The 25,014-nt window shown below is 40.9% G+C and overlaps 1 protein-coding gene across 1 annotated transcript; it reads right to left on the bottom strand.

Annotated features, from left to right (window-relative positions):
- Positions 1–3,049: 3,049 nt before the first annotated feature.
- On the bottom strand, positions 3,050–24,305 carry golga1 (golgin A1). Its single transcript, XM_071906742.2, has 24 exons — positions 24,165–24,305; positions 23,083–23,393; positions 20,151–20,241; positions 17,986–18,060; positions 17,013–17,110; positions 16,897–16,929; positions 16,507–16,635; positions 14,435–14,604; positions 13,311–13,422; positions 13,089–13,172; positions 12,004–12,129; positions 11,747–11,842; positions 11,063–11,158; positions 10,305–10,400; positions 10,029–10,169; positions 9,656–9,730; positions 8,802–8,891; positions 7,328–7,430; positions 6,400–6,560; positions 5,650–5,808; positions 5,223–5,282; positions 3,967–4,191; positions 3,785–3,871; positions 3,050–3,221 (listed from the first exon to the last, which is right to left on the bottom strand). The coding sequence occupies exons 2-24, from the start codon at positions 23,209–23,211 to the stop codon at positions 3,141–3,143; spliced, it is 2,517 nt and encodes an 838-aa protein (XP_071762843.2). The 5' UTR covers positions 23,212–23,393; positions 24,165–24,305; the 3' UTR covers positions 3,050–3,140.
- Between the last annotated feature and the right edge of the window lie 709 nt (positions 24,306–25,014).

The following is a 25,014-nucleotide window of genomic DNA, read 5'->3' as shown; positions in this document are numbered from 1 at the left end:
TACTGTTTTAAATTCCCTCTCGGCAAACTCCAACAGCGCCACCGACGGGAGGACCGCCGAATAACAACCACTATTTGGAACAGACGTGTCTTGAAAACATATCTAAATTAATAAAAATATAGCAAATGGAAGTAAGGGAAGGGGGGTATACTAATTTAAATATGCACAATATAAACAGGTAAAAAAACAATGAAATGTATCGGGTATGAAATAAGTGAGAAATTACAAAATTACTGAGATATGTGCAATATATACAACAGAGAGAATATGGGACTATGAAGAAAAGAAAAATGTGAATTTACTGCTTATATGTATGTGTAGCCAGACGTGATTTTATCATTTTCAATTTATTATCAATAAATGGGGGAAAAGAAAACATCTGTAGTGGCAGCTATTGTTAAATCATATAATGCAGAAGACAGAAAATCTGTAGTGATTGTACAGTATTTAACACACAGCAGAATCAAACAGGTCGAAAAAGTGCATTGCTTCTTTGATTCTCATGGAGACAGTATATTAACCATTGGAGTCTGTTACCTGTCATTAGTAACACAATGTTACAGTGTTGCATTAAATTAGGTGCTTCATCCTCCCAATATAGAAGAAAACAACTATTGAACCTCAATTAGAATTTTCTGTGGGACTGACAGCAGTCACCCAGAGAGCCGATGTGTCTCTGCTTAACATTTTATGCATATTTTTGGAATGAATAATAAAATCTTGAATATTCTAGGCATTAAAAATCAAGAGGAACCTATAAGAAGATCGACCGACTGCTTTAGGGATCCGACGATGCGATCTAACAGCAGGCATGCAGATTCCCCGGGCTTCCCACCGATGGAAAAAACAACAAAGCCGAGGCAGAAACTAGAACGGGTTCGGGTCTATGATGATAAATACTGCAACTGGCCACGTCAAAACCATTTACATCCACTGATTTATAAAGTTCTCAATGCATATGTACAGTTTTCATATATAAATAGACATATGGAATGTACTCATTTACATCAACACAAGGCAGGTAAAGGTTAAGAGTTATGTCCTCCGGTCATCTTCATTTACATAGCATTCGCTTCCATCGACGTCACATTGAAATGATCATCCAACAGGTCAGCTGTAGTCCAGGCCAAATTGTTCAGGTTTGTGTCAAAGGAAAAGGGGTTTAATGTTCTGATGGCCAAGGGAAATGAACTGGAATCATATAATGGAGATTTCAATGATATTGTGTAAAGAAATACAATCAAAATGCAATTTCAAGAGAAATGAGAACACATAAAACTGTCTTATACTTTAAGAGAGATCTCACTTGTTGGTGTTCATTCTTCAGTCTCCTCCACATTGATAGAGAAGCTGTGCACTGATGCTTTGAAGCAGTTAGATTCTCCATTACAAGATGACCTGAACCATTTGTCTTCCTTACCACTATATTGTACTTGTTGGCCATCAATACTTACACTGCCCGTCAAAAGTTTGGGGACACCTCATTGAATGTACTGTATTTTTCATCATCTTAAAACCATTTTGATCTGAAGGCTTGTACTTAAATCCTTGAAATGTGTTTGTTAGACAAATATAAATAGTGAAGTTGATCCTATGTATGAATTTCTTTCCAAAGCCTTTGCCTTTATATCAAGGCAAAGGGCGGCTACCTTAAAGAATCTAAAATATAAGATAGTTTTGATTTAACACTTTTTTGGTCGCTGCATAATTCCATTTGTGTTATTTCATAGTTTTGATGTCTTTACTATTATTGTAAAATGTGGAAAATATTAAAAATAAGAAAAATGTGGTGTCCCCAAACTTTTGACGGGCAGTGTAAGTGTGTCTTATCATGGTCAGGTTGATGAAAGAAAATGTTCAGGGCATCAAACTGTACATGTAGACCAATTTTGCTTTTTTTTTTTTTACACAAATCTGAACCATTTATGTCCGTTTGACCTGGACTAGTAAATCAACTCTGTCTCATTGATACTGAAGCCGTCGGAGCGGCTCGGACTCTGTCACACAATCCTTCACAGGGTGTCATTAAAACGACACGTTTTCATTCAGAAGCCCTCTGAGATTAAAAAAAATGAACGATAACCGAGTGAAAGGCTGTTGCGAAAGGTCCTTCAGAAATCAAAGGCTGTATCATTCATCCAGAGAAGACATGACGGACAGAGAATATGAACGCTGCTCTCTTTCTATGCGGTTAAGATTCCTTTACCTTTCCCCCCCACCCAACCACAGACCATAGGCAGTCACTGGCGATACGTACCATCTTCAATGTCTACATAAATGAAGAAATACAGGACAGAAGTCAAACTCCATGTCTGACATGACAGTCTTGATTAAAACAAAAGAGCCATCCTGCCCCGTTAACCCTCAAAGGCAGGTTACCAAGGCTCTGTTCACACTGCAGGACTTCATGCTCAATTCTGAACCACTGCTCATATCTGTTTGTTTTGGATGAGTGTTCATATCTATTCTAGAATGTAACCCATATCTGATACCAGTAGGAAGTGACAGCAACGTTGAGTGACAATAACAAAAGACGTCACATCTGTTTTTGTTTTCACCATATCTCAGTTTCGGTATGAGCCTTTGAGTTTCGACTGAATTTCTTTCGAAATACCAATCAAGTCGCTTTCTTTCCATTGTTGTGTCTCGTCCTCCATCTCCATGGTAACGCTGGCTTTATGCTGTTCACGCCGATTACAAAACATCAGATCTGGGTCACAGGTGAAGGAAAATAGTCAGAATCGGGACACTTTCGGCTGCAGTGTGAACGGAGCCTTATATATTTCCATTAAGTTACTCTCTCTCTCTATGGTTGCTATTTAACATTAGGTCAAAAACCAGTCTGCCTCCACCGTTCACGTGAAAATAATGTCATTTCTAAAATCAACAACAGATTATAAATAGGCCTTTGTCCCCTAAAGTTACCGTGGAGCCCTTCTCTGTCCCCAAAGAGCAGAAAAACAACAGTCTGTCCCTCCCCAGCAGAACAGAGGGAAGCTGCGGGAGGCTGCTTAAAGCTTAGCTAGAGTCCTGAATCAGTGATGGGAGCCGCGCGGGGAGGACGTTTTTCCTCCCAGAGTTCGTCCTCTCTGTCCTTTCTGTCCTTTCTCTCCATCACTTCAGCTCCGTCTGCGCGCCCATCAGCTCCAGTGAGCCGACGCTCCTGAGATTGAAGGCCGGATGGTGCCCTTTGGAGAAGGCTTGGATCCAAACCAGGACATCTAAGAGGAATAACAGAAACCGGTCACTATGTTAACTTACAACAAGACCAGTCAACCTGAAGATTTACATTCATCTATTAAATACCAAACACTGATTGGTACTTGGGTTAGACCCATAGAAAAAGTGAAAATTCAAAAATCAAAAATAAGATCTGGTCCAGTCAGTGTCATCCACCTTTGACATGATGAATATAATGCAGTTTGATTGATTACATATTTATTGTAGAGTTGATCAATACTGCATTGGTTGTCTATGGGAAGACTTTAATCTGAACTGATTCTAATGAGACATTTTGATCAGATTCCACACACATATGAATATGCTTTATTATTATACTTGCAATTTCTGGGGAATTTTGGGGGCAGCAAAATGGTGAAATTGAAAGATACTAAATATTGGCACAAAATACTGGCTATTGGTAACTTCAATCCAAAAATACTGATAGTGGTGATGGCCTTCAAAAACCCATAGCGGGTTTATTGTTATTATTAGTAGCAGTAGAAGTAGTGAGTAGTAAGATGAAGGCTGAGTATGGCGACTGGTGATGGCATCACACACTGACCTTATATTCCAGAGTTTGCTTCAGCATGTCCTCTTCCTCACGAGTGAAGTTCAACAACACAGACACGGCTCGTATTAGCTGGTACGCCTGAGAGCGAGAAGCATGAAGCATAGTCAGTTTGACATGTTGCGTGATTGATAACTTTCCTGGCGCTCTGAATTGTCTGAATTTTTTTTTTTTACCTCGGCCTCTCTGGATGACATGAACTTGAGGACGACGTGTTTGAGATACTCAAAGTTGATTTCTCGCGAGTCGTTGAGGTCTGAGGTGTTGGTCACGGTGGTTTTGGAGGTGGGGGGGCTCGGGCTGAAGGCCGGCGGTGGCTCGGGACAAACCCTCTCCTGCTTATCTGCTCGGCTCTCTGGCAGCTTCTCCTTGGCCTCGGCCTCCGGGTCGGGCTTCAGCTTCTGCAAAGCATCAGTAACGGAACACAGGTCAAAACACAGTTACAACAGCCAACAGGAAAATGCCTGAGGACTGTGATCTGGCTCATATGGTGTTTAAAGGTCTGCGATATAGCTTGTTGCCAGAACTAGCCCTGCCTTAAAAGTGATCATTAAAATCTTAAAATCAGTTCTGAAACTAAAACTGAGGTGATATGATCGGTTAACCGTGTGTATAGCCTACACTAAATATCATGTTGAAATCAGTTAGTTTGATACTAAACCTGTGTCTATGTTTAATTGCACCATGAAGACTTGAGGCGCATCTTAACTAGTGGAGCGTAAAGGGAAAACTAACCACAACACTGTTGCAGACAGTGACGTTTTCACTGTCTGTGGCCAACAAACTACATGCTAAAACCGATTTCTGCTGCCCTAATTAACTGTAGCCTAAGTCAATATTGGCTTACTTTTGCGATAGCAAAAGAAAAACATACCTAATTTACCATCAAATGTCAACAAATAGGTATGTTATCTAGTACAAAGTATTAGAATTCATTTGTAGTTTGTGTCCTATACACACTATAATCCCAGACATAAATCTGTGTATATGACTAGATGAAACTAATACACAACCGTTACTTTCAACAAGGTAAAATCTATGTAGTTAGGACTAATGCAATTATTTTATTGTTACGTAGCTAAAATTGTAGTTGTGATCTAATTAAATGTTGCTGACATAAACCACGCTGTATTTGTTTCTCCGGATCCTCCAGCAAGTTTTCCATCTATGAAATTGATTCACCATGCCAACGGCTATTTTACCGAAGATTTTACTGAAATTTGCAGTAAAATAAGTTGTAGCTAATTTTACTAATGTGTAAACTGACTACGTTCAAAGTAGCCCAGGTTTGAATGTAAGTTTAACAGCGCAGCAGTCTAAGCCAGAAGAGAAAAGAAGCATGGATGACTTTCTCCAGACTATTCCCCAGTTGAAACAAACAAGATGGAACAAAAACAAGATTTTCAGTTTCCAGGCATGCAGTATGTCTAACCAGCTCCTTCTGCAGGGTCCTCTTCAGTTCTGCCAGTCTCTGCTGCAGCTGCTTGATGGTCTGCAAAACAACACACAACCAGTCACTAACACTGGATAACACTGGTATGTTGCTAGCCTCTGTCTCACATTGTTAGTGCTAGTGTTTCTCCAAATTATCACCACATTTCCCATAAACCCTGTTGCTTCCTGTCCCCCACCCCCCCCCCCTCCCTGAAGAAGATAAACATGTTGGAAGTGATTTTTCCATCGGCCTTTCGCTCCTTCCACCATCTGCTGCCAGAAACTCTGAAAGCTTTAACTCTATTTGCTCTGGAAGAACAGCGCCCTCCGGTGGCACACAATGTAAAAAAACAGGGTAGAGGCCGTAGAAGCTGGCAATAAAATCAAATGACAATAGAATGGGAATATGAGTAGAGTTGGCTGACCTTGTTCTTGTCACTGAGCTGCTGCTCCAGGTCTTTGTTGACCTTCTGGATGTGGTCCAGGTCGTCCACCGTCACACTGCCGTTCTGATCCTCATCGCACACTTCTGGAGTGTGGAGCTGCTCCGTCAGGGTTTCCACCTCCACCTCCAGGTACGAGACCTGGACAACACACCACACACACACACACACACACACACACACACACACAATTTAGCTTAAAGTTCAACTGGTGAGGTGGGCTGAGATGAAACTTTTGAGGGGAAACTGGGTCGTTGCAGCAGCAAAATAATGATAAGATATAAGAACATTTTAATATAAATAAGAGTAGAGCAAATGCGAGGTATTAACACACAATAGAATCGACTATTTCAATGCTTCAAGAATGTAAAGTAGAAATGTATGAATGAATGTAAGAAAAAATGGGAATTACAGCATGGTATGCAAAATAACATCAGTAAAACATACTGAAACAAAGTAAAAAAAATCAAAACATGCATGATATGAAAACACACTAAAATGGAATATATGCAGTATGAAATAACTGATACAGATATATACAATAAATACAAATGAGAACAAATAGGGGAATATGAAGAAAACAAATATGTGAATTTACAGTTTATATTCATGATGTGCAAAAATCTTTTCCAGTAGTCCATATTTCATATTGGAAGGATGCTGTATGTGTTTATGTTGATGCAAGTGTGTGTTGATGACGATGTGTGTGTGTGTGCGCACGCTCTGACCCACCCGAGCCTGGCAGCAGTCGAGCTGCTTTGTCTGGGTGAGCAGCTCCTCCCTCAGGCCGCTCAGCTGGGAGTCTTTCTCCAGCTCCCTCTGCTCCGCCTGGGCTCGCTGCCGCTCCGCCTCCTCCTGCAGCTGGACCAGCGACGCCTGGCCGCTCTGCAGCTCTGCAACACACAAGAAAATATCATTCCAAAATGAGACGGCCACCATAGGGTTCCAACGAAATGGATTTCTGAAGGCCAATACTGACATTACAGGATGCAGCATCAGTTAATAGGGTGCGACTGATATGGGGTATTTTGTGCCAATTTCAATATGTAGCATTCAATATCTTTAAATTGATTCTAATGCAACATTTTGATCAGATTCCACATAAGTATGCATTATCATATTCATGCATACTTGTGTGGCATCTGATCAAAATGTCACATTAGAATGAATTCAGATTAAGGGATTCCCATAGACCACCAGTGTAGTATTGATCAATTCTACAATAAATATGTAATCAGTCAAACTGCATCCTATCCATCATAGCAGAGGTGGACCGCACTGACTGGACCAGATCTTATTATATTGGTCTACTCTAGTCCACCATTTGAAAAAATGTACACCTACTCTTGAAAAATGACTGTTGAAATGAAAGTCAAACACATTATGGTAACTGAGAAAATTATCTCTTAGAGTCATCTTAAGATCTTTGCATACACAACAAATACGTTTTTGAGGAAGGACTAATTCATGGTTTTGAAATAGTGACTGAAGAATTTCAGGTAGTAATATTTTTCCTTAGTGGATATGAAGTGTTTTGGAATACCTTGGAAAACCCTTCATATAAACAAAGACATGAAGTTAGGATCTGAACATACTACTAAGGCTTTGTGAGGATGTACTGCTGCATCATTTCTGTGTGTGTGTGTGTGTGTGTGTGTACCGTTGCGGAGTGTTTTCATGTCCTCCTCTCTCTGTGTGAGCTGCTCAGTGACGCTGGCCAGTTCCTGCTGTGCGGTCTGAAGAGATGCGCTCAGCTCCCCAACCTGACATGAAGCACAGGGAAACACCTTTCATTGAACAGTGCACACTTTCTAATGGCCTACACTGTGGCAGAACCGGCGAACACTTAGAACCGGCGTTAAAATCGTCTAGTGTGACCTAGGCTTCAAATATGAACCGTTTTCCACATTTTGAGGTCCTTTTTCATTGTTATTTTGTGATTTATTGGAAGACAGCTGTATACCACACAATAAACTGTTTCGGATGTCCTTGGTGACATATTTGTTTCTGATTGGTCCAGAGGGGGATTGCTACATCATATGTGGGCAGTGTTTCCCACAGAATTCGAATCTATTTGTGGTGGTAGGTGGGTTGGTCGGGGGGGTTAGTGCCTTTTTATTCTTGTATTCTCTCAGTTTGTCGATATATAGGCTATTATCAATAAAGGATCCCATTACCTGGATGACTGAAAAATTATCTGATGTACTCCATTTTAAATAGTTCCATTTGTCAAACAAATAACTAACCTGTATATATCTAAAGTACTCCCTTTCAAGTACTTTGTGTCAAAGATAACATAACTTAAAAATATAAACAGTGCTACACTGTTCTGTTTGTTGCTTGCTTTTGTCTACAAGGTACAGAAGAATAGAAATGAGACTCCTTTTACAGAGAAATCAGCTGTTCTGCCCCTCTGCCCTGCTGCATCTCTCTGCTGTCAGTCTCTCCTGTATCTTTACATCGTTACATTACAGCCTTTGACATTATTACTCTGGTCCAGACTGTCCCTGCTCCTCCTCAGGACGAGTCCTTTTACTTCTTTGAAAATATTTTCAATATTAATCTGGATTGAGGGAGCAAACATTCAGAGTGAAAAAGTTCATATTAACGTTATCAATATATATTAACTAGCAGCTATACCGCTTGCTAATCTCAGAAACCCAGCTATACTCCGAGTAACGTTAACTTGTTAGTTCTTCTCTTCGGGAATTCAGCCGGCCGTCTTCTTGGCATGGAAAAAAAATATTCCTCATGCCCGCGTGTGTAATGGGAGGCAAACAGACGGGTCCGGAGAGAGAGAGAGAGAGAGAGAGAGAGAGAGAGAGAGAGAGAGAGAGAGAGAGAGAGAGAGAGAGAGAGAGAGAGAGAGAGAGAGAGAGAGAGAGAGAGAGAGAGAGAGGAGAGAGAGAGAGAGAGAGAGAGAGAGAGAGAGAGAGAGAGAGAGAGAGAGAGAGAGAGAGAGAGAGAGAATCAATGCGCTACACGCAGTTCTACAATTAAATAGTGAAAAAAAAAAACATTGTGGCAGTCAGTGCTGATATTGGGATATATGGGAAACCCTGGTGGGGGACTGCGTGTTAAACGTTGCCTTGTTATCACGGTGAATACTGCAGAATCTGCGTTTGCCTACACACCTGCGTCTGCAGCTCCTCCTTCTGTCGCCTGCTTTCCTCCAGAGCTTTGGCGATTTCGACACTCACAGTCTGCCGGCTGCTCAGCTCCGCCTGAGGTAACAACGAGATGAATGAAGACTACAAATACACTCAGGTTCCCTCTATGGTAGACACTGAACTGTGTTATGAGGCGGTACTGATGCTATTCATATGATGTGCTTTATCTCAACAGGGTTCCCACACATTTTCTATTTCCAGTCCTTAAGTGGATTTGAAGATTTTTGTGGATGTTCAGTAATGTACACAGCGAGTGGCTATACAATATGACTGTCAGTGAGGCTATATCACAATATGTAAAATGAAAACTAGATAAAATGTGTGGTCATCTGTGTATCTGTCTGAACAACATTTTTCTTTCACCCTCCTTACTTTTACATTTGTGCAAATTTTTCAACAGCTGCAAAATATCAAATTCATTTTCTGTACTTTTCCAGACCTTCAGTGAGTTGACAACTAAAATCTCACGAGAAGAATCCAATGTGTAATATGTTTTTTGGAATGCTATGCCAAGCAGCAAAAAAGCCATGTGTTCTAGGGTTAGACAGATATATTGGTTTGCTGATATTTCGGGCCAATATTGGCCTTTTATTAAAAATCTGATCTGGTCCAGTCAGTGTGGTCCACCTCTGATATGATGCAGTTTGACTGATTACATATTTATTGTAGAATAATCAAAACTACACTGGTTGTCTATGGGAAGCCCTTCACCTGAACTGATTCTAATAAGACATTTTGATCAGATTCCGATGCATGTACGTGTTTTATTATTACTATTACATATAATTTGAGAGAATCTAATGTGTTGTTGTTCTGACCCTGGCCTGGTCCAGCTCCTCGGTCCGTTGTGTCAGAGTGGAGTCGGCCTCGTCCCTCTGCTGCTCCAGATCACGCTGCCCATGCAGGAGGAGGAGGGGGAAATATTAGAGAAGAGAAAATTATGTAAAATGGTTTCCACACTCAAAAGGATGCCCAAGGTCTCTCTTCATTGCAATAATCAAATAAATGCACCATAATTAAGGAGTTAATTAAAACTATTATGTTGATTGCTGAAGACAAAAGCATCTGGCAAATTTCTGGCATCCTTTTGAGTGCGTAAGCCCTTTAACATGAATTCTGAACAGTTGGAGGTACGGACCGAGAATACTGCATAGTATAATAAAGTATAAATAAATCAGAAACAGAACTTACAACCCTGGCTTGCAGCGTCTGTCTCTCTGTCTGTAAAGTAGTGATGCTTTCCTCTAGCCGGCTGGCCCTCTCCTGGCTCTGCTGCTGTAATAAACACACCTGCTGATCTAGGAAGGCCTTCTCTGCACTCCACTCCGCTTGCTGGAGAACACAGAAGCACACCAAACGGATACATAAATCACCTTATAGAACACCTTATTTTCCTTCTAGAACACAGACTTTTGGGACCTACCAGGCACAAGTTAAGTTCCTGCTCTGATTGGAATCCATACTCACCAGTTTATCCATGTGCTGCTGTTTGTCTGTAATCTGCTGCTCTGCACTCCTGAGCCTCTCACTGCTCTCAAGGACTTGCCCCTCCAGGCCAGCGATCTGTAATAGCAAAAATATAAACTGACTGTCTGTGACCATGCTTCCACACTGCGAGCAACACCATCAACAAGTCACCGAAAGTCCGTTCATTTCCCACAGTGCTGAGTGACCGTGTGTGAACAGATAACAAGTCCTCCAAGTCCTCCAAGTCTTCCATGCTGCTTCCTTGTTTCCCTACCTACTGTTGATGAAACAAAATCACATTTGTCCCTGCTGGCAAGTGCAAAATGGAGGAGAAGTTGATTACAGCCATTCAAATCTTCCCAGTTCTCTACTTTTATTTGAAAGACTACAGGAAATAAGGTCTCAAAATGATGCTTGGAGAACGGTTGCATCCATTGTTGGGGTCGATGGTAAGCTCTGAAGTAATTAAATATGTTTTTTCTGTTTATTTTCCATTGCTGCTACGTAATTAGCGCTTGCTAGCTAGTCATGTTAACGCATAAAAATGATGTAACATTATGGAAGGAAATAACAAAGCAAGCAAAACGTTGCTACATGAGACCACTACAACTACTTAGATGCAATCAGAGCCGCTCGCACAGTCCACAATGGGTCAGAATAGAGCAACACATCAACCAAATTGCTTGAAGTGTGAACGCTCAATGAGAGACTGATTGTCCAATTCTGTTATTCTTCCAGCAGTGGGCCTGCTTGCTTACTTGTGTGTCTGTTCTCTCTCTGTAGGCCTTGGAGGAGTCGTCTTTGTGTCGGAGAAGAGTCTGCAGCTCGGAAACGTTGCAGCTCATTTTGGATATCTGAAGTCAGAAAAAGGAGAAACGTGTAGGGGCTGGAAACCACAGGACACTTAATTTCCCCAATGGGATCATTGAAGTTTGAGCTTATCTTTTCTTACAAATTCCCATAAACAAGAAGAAAATCCGAGTTCACTTTGTATGAATGCAACATTTAGAAGCTTTCCAATACTTTAAGACCTTTTGGTGCCATAAATTCAGTTGTGATTAATTGAATAAAGAAATAAATATAAAAAATGTAAAAACTAACAAACAAATACAAATTAGCCTGATACAGAGGCATATGGTTTTTTGACACTCAGCATATCTCAAGGTCAAGGTGGTGGGTATATTTGTCTAAAACGGCATCAATTAGGTATAGCAAGGTGTGGCATCTCCTATAGCTTAGACCAAGTGAGACCAAATTTGATATAGTTGTTATCATTATAATGGAGAGAGAAGATCAAGCAAAATAACAAGAAATCTATTTGGAAGCCACATCTAAAAAAGTCACATCAGGGGAGCATTCAGGACCGATGTTCCCTCTAAGCTGATGGGTTTGACTTTGCCATAGGTGAGGGTTTACTGTACAGATGTGTATAGATCATTTACCTGTGCCTCCAGTAAACTAACAGTATCTGCATGGCTGGTCCGAGCCACTAGCAGCTCCATTCTGGTCTCTTCCAGACTCTGCTCCAGGCTGCACTTCTGAAAATACAACGATAAAGCTAAGAAACTCATGGTCAGCAAAGATGGCTTCCATTTCTTTCCATTCAATTCCACAAGATGCTTTTGTACAGCTCTAAGTGGGCAAGTATGATTGAACCAACTTTGGACTACACTTAAACCCTGCTCTAGATGTTCTTTACCTCCTTGAGAAGCTCCTGCAGATGCTCATCCTGGCTCAGGTTCCCCTCCAGACGTCTTTCCAGAGAGGTCACCTTCTTCTGCAGGTCTGCCAATATGCGCTCCTTGTCCTCCTCCGTCACGGCCGCCTGACGTTGTCAAGGGAAGACGGATGAATAACAGGGAGGGGATTTAGGGGAGTAAAGAATCCAGGGTTCCTTCAAATTTTCCCCATTTTAAAACTCCTTACTTTTCCAGACATCAGTTTTTAGACCCGCATTCCCACAGTGGCCATAATGTAATATTCTATGACTTTTCCATGACATTCCATAACTAAATCTGAGAACATGACCTAAAAATGTTCTGACTTCCTGCTTTGTTAACATTGTTTTCCAGTCTGGTTTCCAGTCCAGCGGGGCTGAAAACCATCTGATGCAATGAATGCGTGAAACAAGTTAGAAAATACATTCTACTAATAATAATTGTATTCATGTAGCAGCTTTCTTAAAACAACTTTAGAAAGTGCTTCACAACCAGTAAAAACAATTAAAGTTAAAGACAATTAAAGACAGTTAAAGTAAAATAAAATAAAACAAGTACGCTATTTAACACCGTTAATCCAGTTTTGCAGACCAAACAGAACCACTTGAGACTTGCTCTCATTTAGCTGTAAAACATTTAGAGACATCCAGCACTTGATGTCAGCTAGGCACTGATTCAGAACGGTAAGGCTCATGGTGTCAGTTGGTTTCACGGGGAGATAAAGTTGCGTACAAGTCCAGTAGTTGCTCATTTGACTAGGGGTGTAACAATTCACTGATTCAAATCAATGTGTCGGGCTTAATGTCTAAGTTACGGCTGCATCGGTTCAAACAGCTTGAATCCGGTCAAAGCTGGGAAGCAATTAAAGCTAAATCAATGCCAGCTTCTCTATCAGAACAGCCCGATATGACAGGTGTATGTTGTTTTTATTTTAGCGCCTAATAATGTACCTAATAATGTAACATAGTCATTTTAGTTTGATTAGAATTGTTTTTCTAAGGACATCTTTTCCTATCAAGAGACCACACACAGAGATGGAGAAGCCAAAGTTACATGATGTTCTGACCTTTTGTTGTTGCAACTTTAGGGCATCGTGTTCCGTCTGTAAGGCTTGCAGGGACGTCTCTAAAGATGACACCGCGCTCTGCGACTGAAAACACATTGATTCACAAATTCACTTGGTTTACTCAGCCATCTGTCTTGATGAATTATTAATAAATGAACAGCGTTAATGGATTCAGCAGTGAGGAGAAGAGTCTTTATCGGCTGGATGTGTTCCAGGACTGACCTTCTGGAAGTCTTCAGATACCTGCTGGATGACCGCCTGCAGCTCCTGGCTTCTTCCCTCCAGCTCGGTGATCTTCTTCTCTGCCTCTTCTCTGAGCTCCAGCAGCTCCTCTCTGCAGAAAAACACACCCGTTTTCCTCAACTTTTCCCATTTAAAAGCTCCAGACATTTGCTAGATTTCCTTTTTCCTCCCTGGATACCAAGATTTTGGTCAGTGTTCAGTATGATGTATGGTGTTAGTGGCTACATTATGCAACTGTCAACTATCACTATCACCTTGAGTCCATTTAAAATTATTTATAAAGTAATTTAATGAGGGTATTGCATTGATTAAACAGTTTCCAAGAATTGGCTGGATGTAAGGAAAATATAGACTTTCTATTTATTTTTTGCTTTCAAAAAGTAGTAACTGTATTATTATTTAAGGCTGCTACTGCAAATTTTAAAAGGCAACTACATACTTTTTTCCACCATATTTAAATGTGTTTTCAATATAGAGTACACGTTTCCTTTGCAGGACCAAAACAAATGGTGTGAAAAAATACAACAACACCTTTCGTTATAAATAAGGATGCACCGATCCAAAATCCAGCATTGGAATTTGTGCCGATAAGGGTGAATTTTGAGGTATTGGTACCGGCTGCAGGTTGTTCAATCAACTTCCGATCCAATTATAAATGTATTTATTTAATTTCCCCCCTCCGATCTATTTATGCAAACTGACGTAAAAAAGTATCTGCTATAAACATGCATTTTCCATCGGCAGTGCGGCCCACTGTTTGCAACTATTCATGTCTGCAGTCTGGAATTACTGTAAAGCTGCTGTGGGTAAGTTCGGAAGGAAATTCAAACCAACCCAAGGAAGGACACGCCTCCCACTCCTCCTAGAGAGTGACAGGAGCAGTGATTGACAGGACAGAGTCATGCCTTCTACCACTTCTCATTGGTCAAATGGGTTTCGAGGAACCGGGCTACCACCGTTTCAGAGATTCTGACATGTTATCCTACTCGCCTTTGGCCACCAAATTATTACTTCTAAATAAATGTTAATCCATAAAAGTTACCTACTGCAGCTTTAACCTGGAGACTATGAATAACATCTCATAATGTTGCATCCCTAGTTACCTTTCTATTTCCAGCTCGGTGTTGAGTCTGCAGCTTTCGTCATGCTGTTCCTCCAGAGCCTGGAGTTTCCCCTGAGCCTCGGCCATCCCTCGCTTCGCCGTCTGGACTTCAGCCTCCTTCTGCTGGAGCTCCCTCTCCCGCTGGTTCAGCTGCTCCTCCTTCCTCAGCAACTGGTAAGAACAGTTGAGAAACAGATCGCATTTAAGGCGCTTACCATGAACATTTAGGGCCCTATTTAAACGATCCATGGCGCATGGTCTAAAGCGCATGGCGCAAGTGCATTTAGGGCGTGTCCAAATCCAAATTGCTAGTTAAACGACGCACAATGTGGGTACAAAGTAAGGCGCAAGGCGCAAAGGGGTTGTACTAAGTCCCTTAATTAATCATAGGTGTGTTTTGGGCAATCAGAGTGTCATCTCCCATTCCCTTTAAGAGCCAGGTGCGCTTGCACCTTGGCGCATTGCTATTTAAATGGCGAATTCGGCAAGTTGGAGAAACAAACGGTTTTCTGCTGAGGAAACGGATCTGCTCGTGCACGATGGCGATGTGCGTCGGTGAAGGTAAGATGCCTTTGCAGTTTATTTTCATGATGATTTGTTGGGCTGTGCTTTTTACATATTTACTGTGTTGTTTTTCTTGGTTGTAGGTTGCGTATTTAGCAATTGGCAATGTGTGATGGTGGTTAACGGGACATGTACGTTGCGCATTTGGCATTGCGTAATGGTGAGAGGGACACGTAGTTTTTGGCATCTGGCACTGCATAATGGTGAAAGCATATGGCAATTTGGCAACAATATACATGTCAGGAACGAAGTAAAGTGCAAATTTTCATAGTAGATGATCCTATTTTTCTATTTTGCATGGTAACGTTGTGTGTGTGTGTGTGTGTTTGAGAGAGAGAGAGAGAGAGAGAGAGAGAGAGGGGGAGAGAGAGAGAGAGAGAGAGAGAGAGAGAGAGAGAGAGAGAGAGAGAGAGAGAGAGAGCGAGAGAGAGAGAGAGATGCATCTTACTATCTGAATAATGCGTCCTTTAAATAGCAGGAAAATACTGCGCCATTGACTTTAGACCAGGTTTTTTCAATGGCGCAATCGCTTTCCACTGCCTCAAGATAGCAATGCACCAACAATGCGCCTGACCACACCTCATTTTAAGACCAACACGCCCATGGGCGCAAAGGCGGGCGCAAGTACATTTGCTATTTAAACAACGTGGGCACTGGACGTGAAAATGAGTGCGTCGGTCGGAAACTAGCAATGACACTTGCGCTGCGCTGCGCTTTACGCTACTGTGTATAAGATAGGGCCCTATATGTCACAAATTAGAATCCGGCTCAGGAAGCCCCTCTCTCCCCCTTCATTGTGCCTGTCTCTCTACACCGTATATGATCTAAAAAACAGTTGACATAAAAAGTTTTAAAACACCACAATAGTAAACATGTGATCCCCCGCGAATGATGCAGTCACCCTTTGGGCCAATCGGTGACAAGTTATACATGTGAAAGGGATCAAAGTTTCCAGTCTGTTATTGAATTATGCAAATACATTTTGTAGAGGCATTTTCACTGTCTGCTAGTAAGCTTGGGCCAATATTCGATAATATGGAATATCGCGATACTTTCGGCGGTATCGAATATGCCCCCCGACCCCAGCCACAACACTTGTGCAAACTTTTAAACCTATAATCTACTAGTGGTAGGGTAGTAAAAAACAAAAATAATCATAGTTGTAGTTGTCAAATTTGTCATTGTATTTCATGTGGTTTATTTTCCTGGAAATAGCAGGAATTAGCTAATTACACCAGATGGCCACTGTTTTTGCTTGAATAGTAAGATCAAATTTCTAAGCTATTAATAATAATTATTATTATTACTATTAATAGCCTAGAAATTTGATGCAATTTAGAAGAAATAAAATCCCCCCCCCCCCCCCCCCCCCCCCCCCCCCGCGCGCAATGATATCGCAATATTTTGGCAGGACACCATCGCGATATTACATTTTGGATATGACTTTAGTCAGTAAAAGGTCCTCATGAGGATAGAAGTACGAGTGAGCATGTGTGTGTGCATGTGTACCATGTGTTTGACTTTAGCGAGCTCCTGCTGCTGGAAGCCCTCTAGTTCGTCCCGGTCGTCTCTCCTCTGGAAGAGCGTCAGGCTCTGCTCCATCATGTCCTCCAGCTGGGCCGACATGGCAGCCTTCTCCTGCACAAACAAACCGCTCACATTACAGCAACACACACTCTTACACCCTGTCCATTTTCAGGGCATCTGCAGGTTTCAAAAAGCCAAGTTAAAGACTTTTTGAGCCCTATGAACAAATTAGACATTCTTATATCATTCCTTTGCTGTCCTCACTTTAATTTGAATCAATGAAATTAAACTAGTTCTTATTTTTGCTGGGGATCCCCTGGAACCACCTAACAAAAAGTTAATTCAGCAATGTCATATACAGATAGCATTTACCTTCTCCACAACGTCCATCTTCTCCAACCATTCCTGCAGGCAAAAGATGGAAAAAGATTACTACACAAGTTTAAAAAAGCATCATTCTACTATGTGTGCGGTAGATTGGCATTTACCTGATCCTTCTTCTCCAGGGCTAAAGTCATTCCCTCTGCCATTTTGGCTCTATTGGCCTGGTGAGACTCATTCTGGTCTTGAAGTTTCCTCATGGATGCTGGGCAGCGAGAGGGAGAGGGGGAAAAAAAAGAAAAGGAAAGAAAGAAACCAGACAGAGCGGTTTGTATGCAACTAAAGAACACTAGAAATGTTAGACATTGGCACTGTTAGTAGCTGTGAAAAGTGAGGGTCAGATTAAGAAGTGAGGTTATCCGAGAAGCATAGACAAGCAATGCATGGCAACTGACAAACAAAAACCTACACCCAGTTTGTTAAAGCTATTGCATTATTTGTGTGTGAAGGACAAATCCACCCTAAAATACTGGTGATGTACCTTGTATTTCTAGGCCTATTTTGTTGTTTTGTGGTATATATCCCGATATTCGATAATATAGAATATCGCAATATTTTGTGAATATCGCGATATTAACTGGCTAAATGTAGACAACTCACATCAAGATATTTCCAGCAGCTACGATGGAGTCTGATAGGAAAAAATGTTTCAGTGATCTAAAACATCAGCGGTAAACGTCTTTTGGTGTCAGTCCCTCAGAATCAAAGAGCGAGGGCTTCTTTCTAGAGCTGCCATTTTGCACCAAGAGACGTTCAACAATCATACAGGGAGAAATCCATCGTAGAAGAAGCAGAGATCATTTCTCCACTGGCAGTTGCTTCAATAGACCATCACAAAATAACTCCTGGAATGTATGATTGATGAGATCTAACAGTGTAAGAGTATCTGAGGGTGGATTTTTAGTTTAAAAGGCAGAAGCTTCCAACGCTCCCAAAGCAAACCTCTAAAGCCCATGATTAGCATCTGGAATAAACATGATCTCCATGAGAGGAACTGATGGTGCGCTGAGTGACCATTACCACAGCCGACAGACAAATGAGAGAAAGGAAGCTAAATGGGAGGAGAGTAGAGGTACGTACAATCCTGATGCTTTTCTAATGCAATTTCAAGCTTGTCCTTGGTCTTCTGCATAAGTCGGAGCTGCTCAGCGTAGTCTAGTGGCGGGAGGTAGGGTGATGGGATGGGGTATCAACGGTACAGGAACACACACACACACACGCACACACCCACACAAACAGGAAGAGGGAACAGGCAGATGACGGTAAAGAGAAAGGCAGAGGAGGAAGTGAACAACAAATGGAGAGGGGGAAAAAACAAAAGGGTAAACATGATTGAGAAATAATGGAAGGTAAACCAACCAATGATTTTCTTATGTGAGAAAACCATCCTGGTCAACAGGCTGCATGAGAATGTGCGACCTTTAACCTTTTCCAGGTGTTCACAGTCACATAGGCCACCCGAAGGGAGGAATAGTTAGTTAGTGTAGTTAAACTACAAATATACACTATAAGCCATGGGATTTGCCCTTAAAATTCACCCAATTAAACTGTTGAAAGGTGCTACATGTAGCATTCTAGCCTTAATAAATCATTACCGCATTCATTTGTTATAATTACTGTAAACAAACGTGAACCGAGAAGAAGCCTCTACTGCCCTCTACAGGAAGGGCAGGAAGCAACAGGGTTTATGGGAAATGTGGTCTTAATTTTGAGAAACACTAGCACTAACAATACCACTGGTGTGAAATAGAGGCGACCAATAGTCTCAACCATGGTCTTGTTTACAGCAATTACACCAAGGTATTACAATTATTGATGTCTAAAAATGACACACATAACACATTTAACATAACTTAAAACCTGCGGGTTTTATTGTTTTTATTTTTTACTATTCTTATTATTTCTACTTTATTTTCTTTATTGCTTATTTCATATTCTATTTGCATGCTTATATTCTAGTTTTCTTTTTCCCCTGCTGAATCCAATTACTTTTGCTGCTGCAACAACCTAATTTCCATGTGGATCAATAGTTTCATCATCTTATCCTAATTGTGCCAATATATCTATTGGCAGATTAGGGCCGCGTTTGGGCTCATTTTCTAATGAACAGATTGGGCTTGGGGATCGTTTTTGCTGAGCTAAATATTAGGCAATGTATGTTGTTATTTTTTGCATAAGGACAACACAAACCATCGATGGTGGATGCTACATTTTTCATTTCTGACTGTAAATAGCTCTGAAATTGTGTGTATTTTTCACCTTTCAAACTGTTGCCTGACAGGATTTTAGCCATATTCATCTGGCAAAAATTGTGTTTTGAACTGTTGCTGCAAAGTTAATAGAACAAAGAGTCACTGAAGTTTCACTACCAAAAACTAAGACCATTTTTATTCTATTTTGCTGTTCATGGTTTCAGGACAGAGTGTCTAGCTGTGTTATTTGCTTGTCTGCAATTGCTTTGTTTTCTGAGACTCTGACTTATGTTGATTTCTGTACTAATCAGCCTGTTGTAAGATTGAGTGCGCTTTGGGAGATGCTTGAACTTTTTTTCTGTGTGTGTGTGTGTGTGTGTGTGCACAATGGTTTTAAATGGCTGGACCTGCATGGCCTACCTAGATCAATTGTCCGTCTGCTTGGCACATGCGTATTAAGGATAGACTTGTTTAATTATTAATGTGTTTACTGTGTGTGTAACTGTGTTCTGAAGAGGAAAAAAGAGAGGCAGGTAATCCAAAATTAACAAACACAAAACATAAGGCTGTTTAAATAGGAAATGCTTCATCCCTCTACATGGGTTAAATATGTAATAAGACTTACCAGATAATGTAATAAAACCACATTATTATATTAACCAGTGATTGTTACTTCAGAGGGAGTGTAACATATTTTTAACTGATGTGATAATAACAATATTGAGCAATACTGTAATAACATCTACGAAGAATGTAATTTACTTGAGTTATTACATTATTAGTCAATATTATTATTACATAATCAGTTAAAAATGAAGTAACAATCGTCGGTTGGTGTCAGAGTAATTTTATTACATAATCAACCCATTTAGGGGGACATTTTATTACATTTTGACAAGTTATTATATTATTGACCAGTTATGATACATTAGTGATGAACATTAAGGACAAAATCCATGGGGTGTCTTGGTCCTGGATCTCGGGTCTTGTTCTCTCCTGAGTGCTACAGGTTGAAATCATCCGTTTGCTGAACTTCAGCCTGACGTGTCTTACCTGATAGTTTGGCCTCCAGCTTCCGAATCTGATCGTTCCTTCTGAGGATCTGGGCAGAGAGGTCGTCTCTGGAGCTGCTGCCGTCAGAGGCCTGGACACAGACGCACAGTGTTAGATAGCGCTCAACAATATTCATGATCATACTGGGGCTTTAAAAGGAAAAGTCCACCCTCAGATCTCATCAATCTGTGATGTTCAGTGCATTCCAGGAGTTATTATGTGATGAAGTGTTGTAATTTAATTTTTTGGTGTACCCACTTTCCCTCGACCTGCCTCGTCTACTTCTACTGCAGTTAGTGATTTCCTATGTTTCCCAGAATGCCTTTCACCAACCCCCAGAGAAGGGGCATGAACATGTTTCTTTCAATCAGAAGTGGGCATATGGACATATAAATATAACTTGCTGGTTAACTAATTTGTGAACATTGGGGTGTGTCCGTGATTGTGGTCACACTCCTTACTCAAAACGAAACATGTCTTGTGGCTGCATTGCATTGTGGTCTATTGAGGCTGCTGTTGGTGGAGAAATTGGTGTCTCTGCTTATTCTACGATGGATTTCTCCCTGTATGTAACAAAACTGGACATCTACCATTGATGTTCTAGATAGCTGAAACATTTTCTGCTATCAAACACTATTGTAGCTGCTGGAAATATCTTGGAAATACACCACATAATACATACACCTTTAATGCCATTAGGACTTTACTATATTTTCTGTATGTTTTCATTTTACCAGGAACACAATGTTACATGTCAGCTGGAAGTACTGCTAGTCAGCGACTTGGGCTACACTAAATAATTTAGCCAAGTGCAACTGATACGACAGAACAACCTCAGGAGTCTGGCTTCCCCGTGGGAGATTACAATATTCCTATTAGCTTCAATGAAAGGGACTTTAAATTATCAAAGGTATGCTCTTTTTTTTAATTTTTATTTTTTATTACAAGATATGAGAACATTTCTCTTGGGAACTATATAGACAAACCTGAAAACATATTTGTTTGCATTGCAGAACATATAAAAACAAAACTGAGCAGCCAAAACTGAATGCTGTCAGAATATTAAGCTCGGGAATGAAAAAGAGACAAAGGCTAGGTAGTGGTGAGTTTGTTCTTGTGTCAACAAGTGTGTAGTAATTTAAACCGAGAAATGATTCAAGTGGGGCAAGTGTGACAGCGAACGGGGCTTCAGGTTACACTAGTTGGTCTTAAGACAGAGCAACACATTATCCTGCCCACATGCTCTCAGACAAAAGAAGTTGATTGTGCAATTTGTTTAAACACTTTATTGTATTTAAACCAAGCAATTTCTAAGCTTTAGCACCATAAGTACTGAAAAAGAAACTATGTCGAAAAAGCTGTTTCTACATGGACTGCAATTCATATCACAATGGCAAAATTTGGCAAAGTCATGTGAATTTCTGGCAGCATCATGCAGCCCTTCTGATGATAACAGATTCCCGACTCCATAATGTAAAACATAACATGCTCCAAAACAATCCCTATTAATCTCGGGGTGAAACAATTGCCAACTTTTGCTGATATTTATAAACCATAGACCGACGATGACAGGACTTTGCCATCTGGGCTCTGAGCGTAGGAAACAGCCTGAGTAGCTTTGGCTGGCAAAAAAAACTTACAAAACAAACAAAAAAAAAATCTCATTTTTATGGACTGTTTCATGGAGCTGGTGTTTTCTTTTATCCATTTCATTGCTGCTGTTTTATGTCTTTTTAATTTTATTACTAATTCATGTCTAAGTTCATCATTCATCTCATCACGCTGCTATTTATTCTTGTTTGAACATCACTATGAGGAGAGATGCGATATTGAGCATCTATGCAGCTGGTAGCGGTGCTGCACATTGGGATGCTCCCTGGGGCTCGATTACATCGGAGAGAGGCGGTAAAAGGCTCTTATCCAGCCACAGAGGGGATTACTAATGGAGCTGGGCCGTGGCCAGCAGCGTCCACCAGAGAATCTCTCCAACACTTAGACAACTGGCCTCAATATAGATATTACAGGAGGAGGGAAGCCGCTTCAATGGCAAGGTTACACTATTAGGCTATAGTGTAGGAAGCACACTCTTGCCAACATTAACCAGTTTCTTTCATTGTTTAATTAGTTTAATTACATTGTTGTAATAGGGTTGGTTATGTACCAAACTGGCTGGTAAACCAGACAAACTCTGGAGTGTTTCCTCCTTTAGTTCAGTTTGTTTGGCCAGGTGAGAACAAGAACCAAATAACTACACTGAGACACCCGAAAATGCAAGTGTCAGTCCTCTAACAAAAGAACTGCGATGCGTTAGGAGAGAGAACATAATCCGAACCAACTATAGGAAATGATGCCAAAACGCAAGGGATTATGGGTATAAGGAGACGGGTGTTGACATCTGATAGCCAGCAGTTCCCGCATGTTTAGAAAGCCTAGCATGGCAAACTGCAGTCTGGACTGATGCTCATATTCAGCTATTTCTTCATGTGTTCTTAACTGTTGTGAACACCAGAGAAGAAGAGTGCAGACAAGTCCATCATGCTTAGCTACAGTTACAGGGACTGGAATCAGATTTGTTTTGGACAAAAATCTCTAACCTGGCAGGATGACAGGTTACCAATAAACAAGCTACTTGTGAGTCATGTGACTTTTGTTTACAAGCCCTGGTTCACTTGTAGTTGGGCAGCATGAATCTAAATAAACCATATTCAAAAATGCAACAAAGTCAACTTTTCCACTCTGGTTCAGACCAAAGGAAACCAACTGTAGGTATGATCACATATAAAGATAAACCAGCTCCTTTCACAATAAATCAATAAATGGTTATGTACCAAACTATCTGCTACAGTCGATAAACTAATAACTCCTGGACAGAGATTTAGAAGCATCTGGCTAGTGGCTGGTGATCATTTCCCACCCTGGTCGTAATACTTACAAAGTCATCCCCGGAGTCTGCCCCCACTGAGGTGATGGATTCCTTACTGATGGAGCGGGGTATGCGAACGCTGGTCCGAGGCGCCGTGGCCGCCTCCTCCGCGATCTTCTTTTTCAGCTTGGCAAACATCTCTGTCCTTTCAGGCCCTCTTTCTGGATGCAGTTCACAGGTTCTGGTGGAGAACCTGCACCATGCGAGGCTCTGGGTGACGGGGAGTTCAGGGTTCCTGGTTTCGGGAGCTGAAACGCAGCTTTGTCCTGGTGCGGTAATGTCCAAAAGAAGAATGTGCTTTTATTGGCATTCTGCTACATCTGAAAAAAAGATGACTGACAGTTATTAAAATGCAAAGACTGACAAGAGTAGACAAGTAGAGCATCACACTGGAATGACAGTGGACATCACCTGCTCTTTTTCTGCTGTATTTTTGTTCAAACATGTCAATGCCAGAGACTGACACTGAAAAAACACTAACATTAACATCAATCATAGTCACATGATGGCAAAGTTTGGCTGTGGTTGGCAAGTTAACTCTAGTGTCTTTCTCTCTATCCACACAGTTGGCTATATAACAAACTTCTGAATACTGCTTTTCCAATGCAAACTGTACCACACCTTGGGGATGTTTGAGTTATTGAATGACCTGTACATTTGAAGGGCTTCAGCAATTTATTATGCTTAGCAATTAATTCTATTGCAAATACATTGTTTTATTCAAACAAGCTAACCTAGAATTTTAAGGAAGATTCGTTTGCAATAGCCAAAATACCTGAGGAGTTTGTTACTAGCCCATTTCTTTTTCTTAGCTGGGTTATAACCTAAACACAGGTTTCTAATGTGTATGTAGCTCACATTTGCTTCAGCGTAAAAGTTATCGTTTGTCCCACTGTCAATATTAAACGCAAATGGAAAGGTATAAGTGAGCTGTCAGATTAAGTTTATGCTACTCCCAAATTCCTAAATGCCTGGCCAGCTGGACAGACTGCTAACGTTTCTAGCCATAACAATGAGAGCTAACGTTACCACCACTGGCTGCTGTTAGCTATCGCTAGCTCGTTCGCTCACTGAATCCGCCTTTCTCTTACCATATTAACTTCGATGAAACAGTTCAGTCCATGACGCTCTCGTATGCTCAATGTCCGTAAGTTCGCCGTTTTTCCAGATATACTCCAAGAATTTCTATCGTTGTGGTCATCATCCACCCATGAACTAGACTAGCTGGTTCTGTCTCGACTGACAAGCTAGGTTACTGCTAGTTGATAAGCTACACGTAATCGTCCCAACACAGATGACTAGTGACGTCAGATCTGTGCCTCTGTTAATTGGGCAGAAGAATCGAGAGGTGTGGGAACGTAGCTGCGTAGAGAGTATCCGAGCGAAGCGAGGGGACAATTTTCGTTCTACTTCCGTCTTTGCTTAAATCCCGTTTGACCCTAGTTTAATACATCCATAGTTTGACCAGACTAGACCGCTTGTTTTTTTGGCTAGGAGTGCACGAGAACGTCTCACGTTCGGTTCAATATCTTTATTTTTTTAGGTATTGTTACATTCAAGTCATACCAGAAAAACTGTCCGAACAACTTCACAGTTCAAAGCAATGATTCTGAAGTGTTCATACACATTCAAACTCGTTTGAAGCTGTTAAACACCATCATTGAAGTTTCCTTTGGACTTTGTTTGCTGCTGATAATTATCAGTAGCAGCTGCGGTAGCAGCAGTCTCAGCTTTTTCTTTTGATAACAAATTTTTCTTTTGATAACAAAATGCACTTAATGAATGATACATTTGAGTTAATGTTTTACATGAACACAATACAAACCAAACATTGGTGTCAATCACAAACAAAAACTCGATGTGCTTCTGGTCAGATTCATATTCATGAAGGTTCTTACATAAATTAACTGCTGTATGCACTAGCTAGCTCGCCTGCTATCT

Source organism: Centroberyx gerrardi, chromosome 8, assembly GCF_048128805.1.
Source record: "Centroberyx gerrardi isolate f3 chromosome 8, fCenGer3.hap1.cur.20231027, whole genome shotgun sequence".
Taxonomy (NCBI): domain Eukaryota; kingdom Metazoa; phylum Chordata; class Actinopteri; order Beryciformes; family Berycidae; genus Centroberyx; species Centroberyx gerrardi.
The sequence above is the reverse complement of the archived record's forward strand: the minus strand, read 5'-3'. Positions and strand labels throughout refer to the sequence as shown.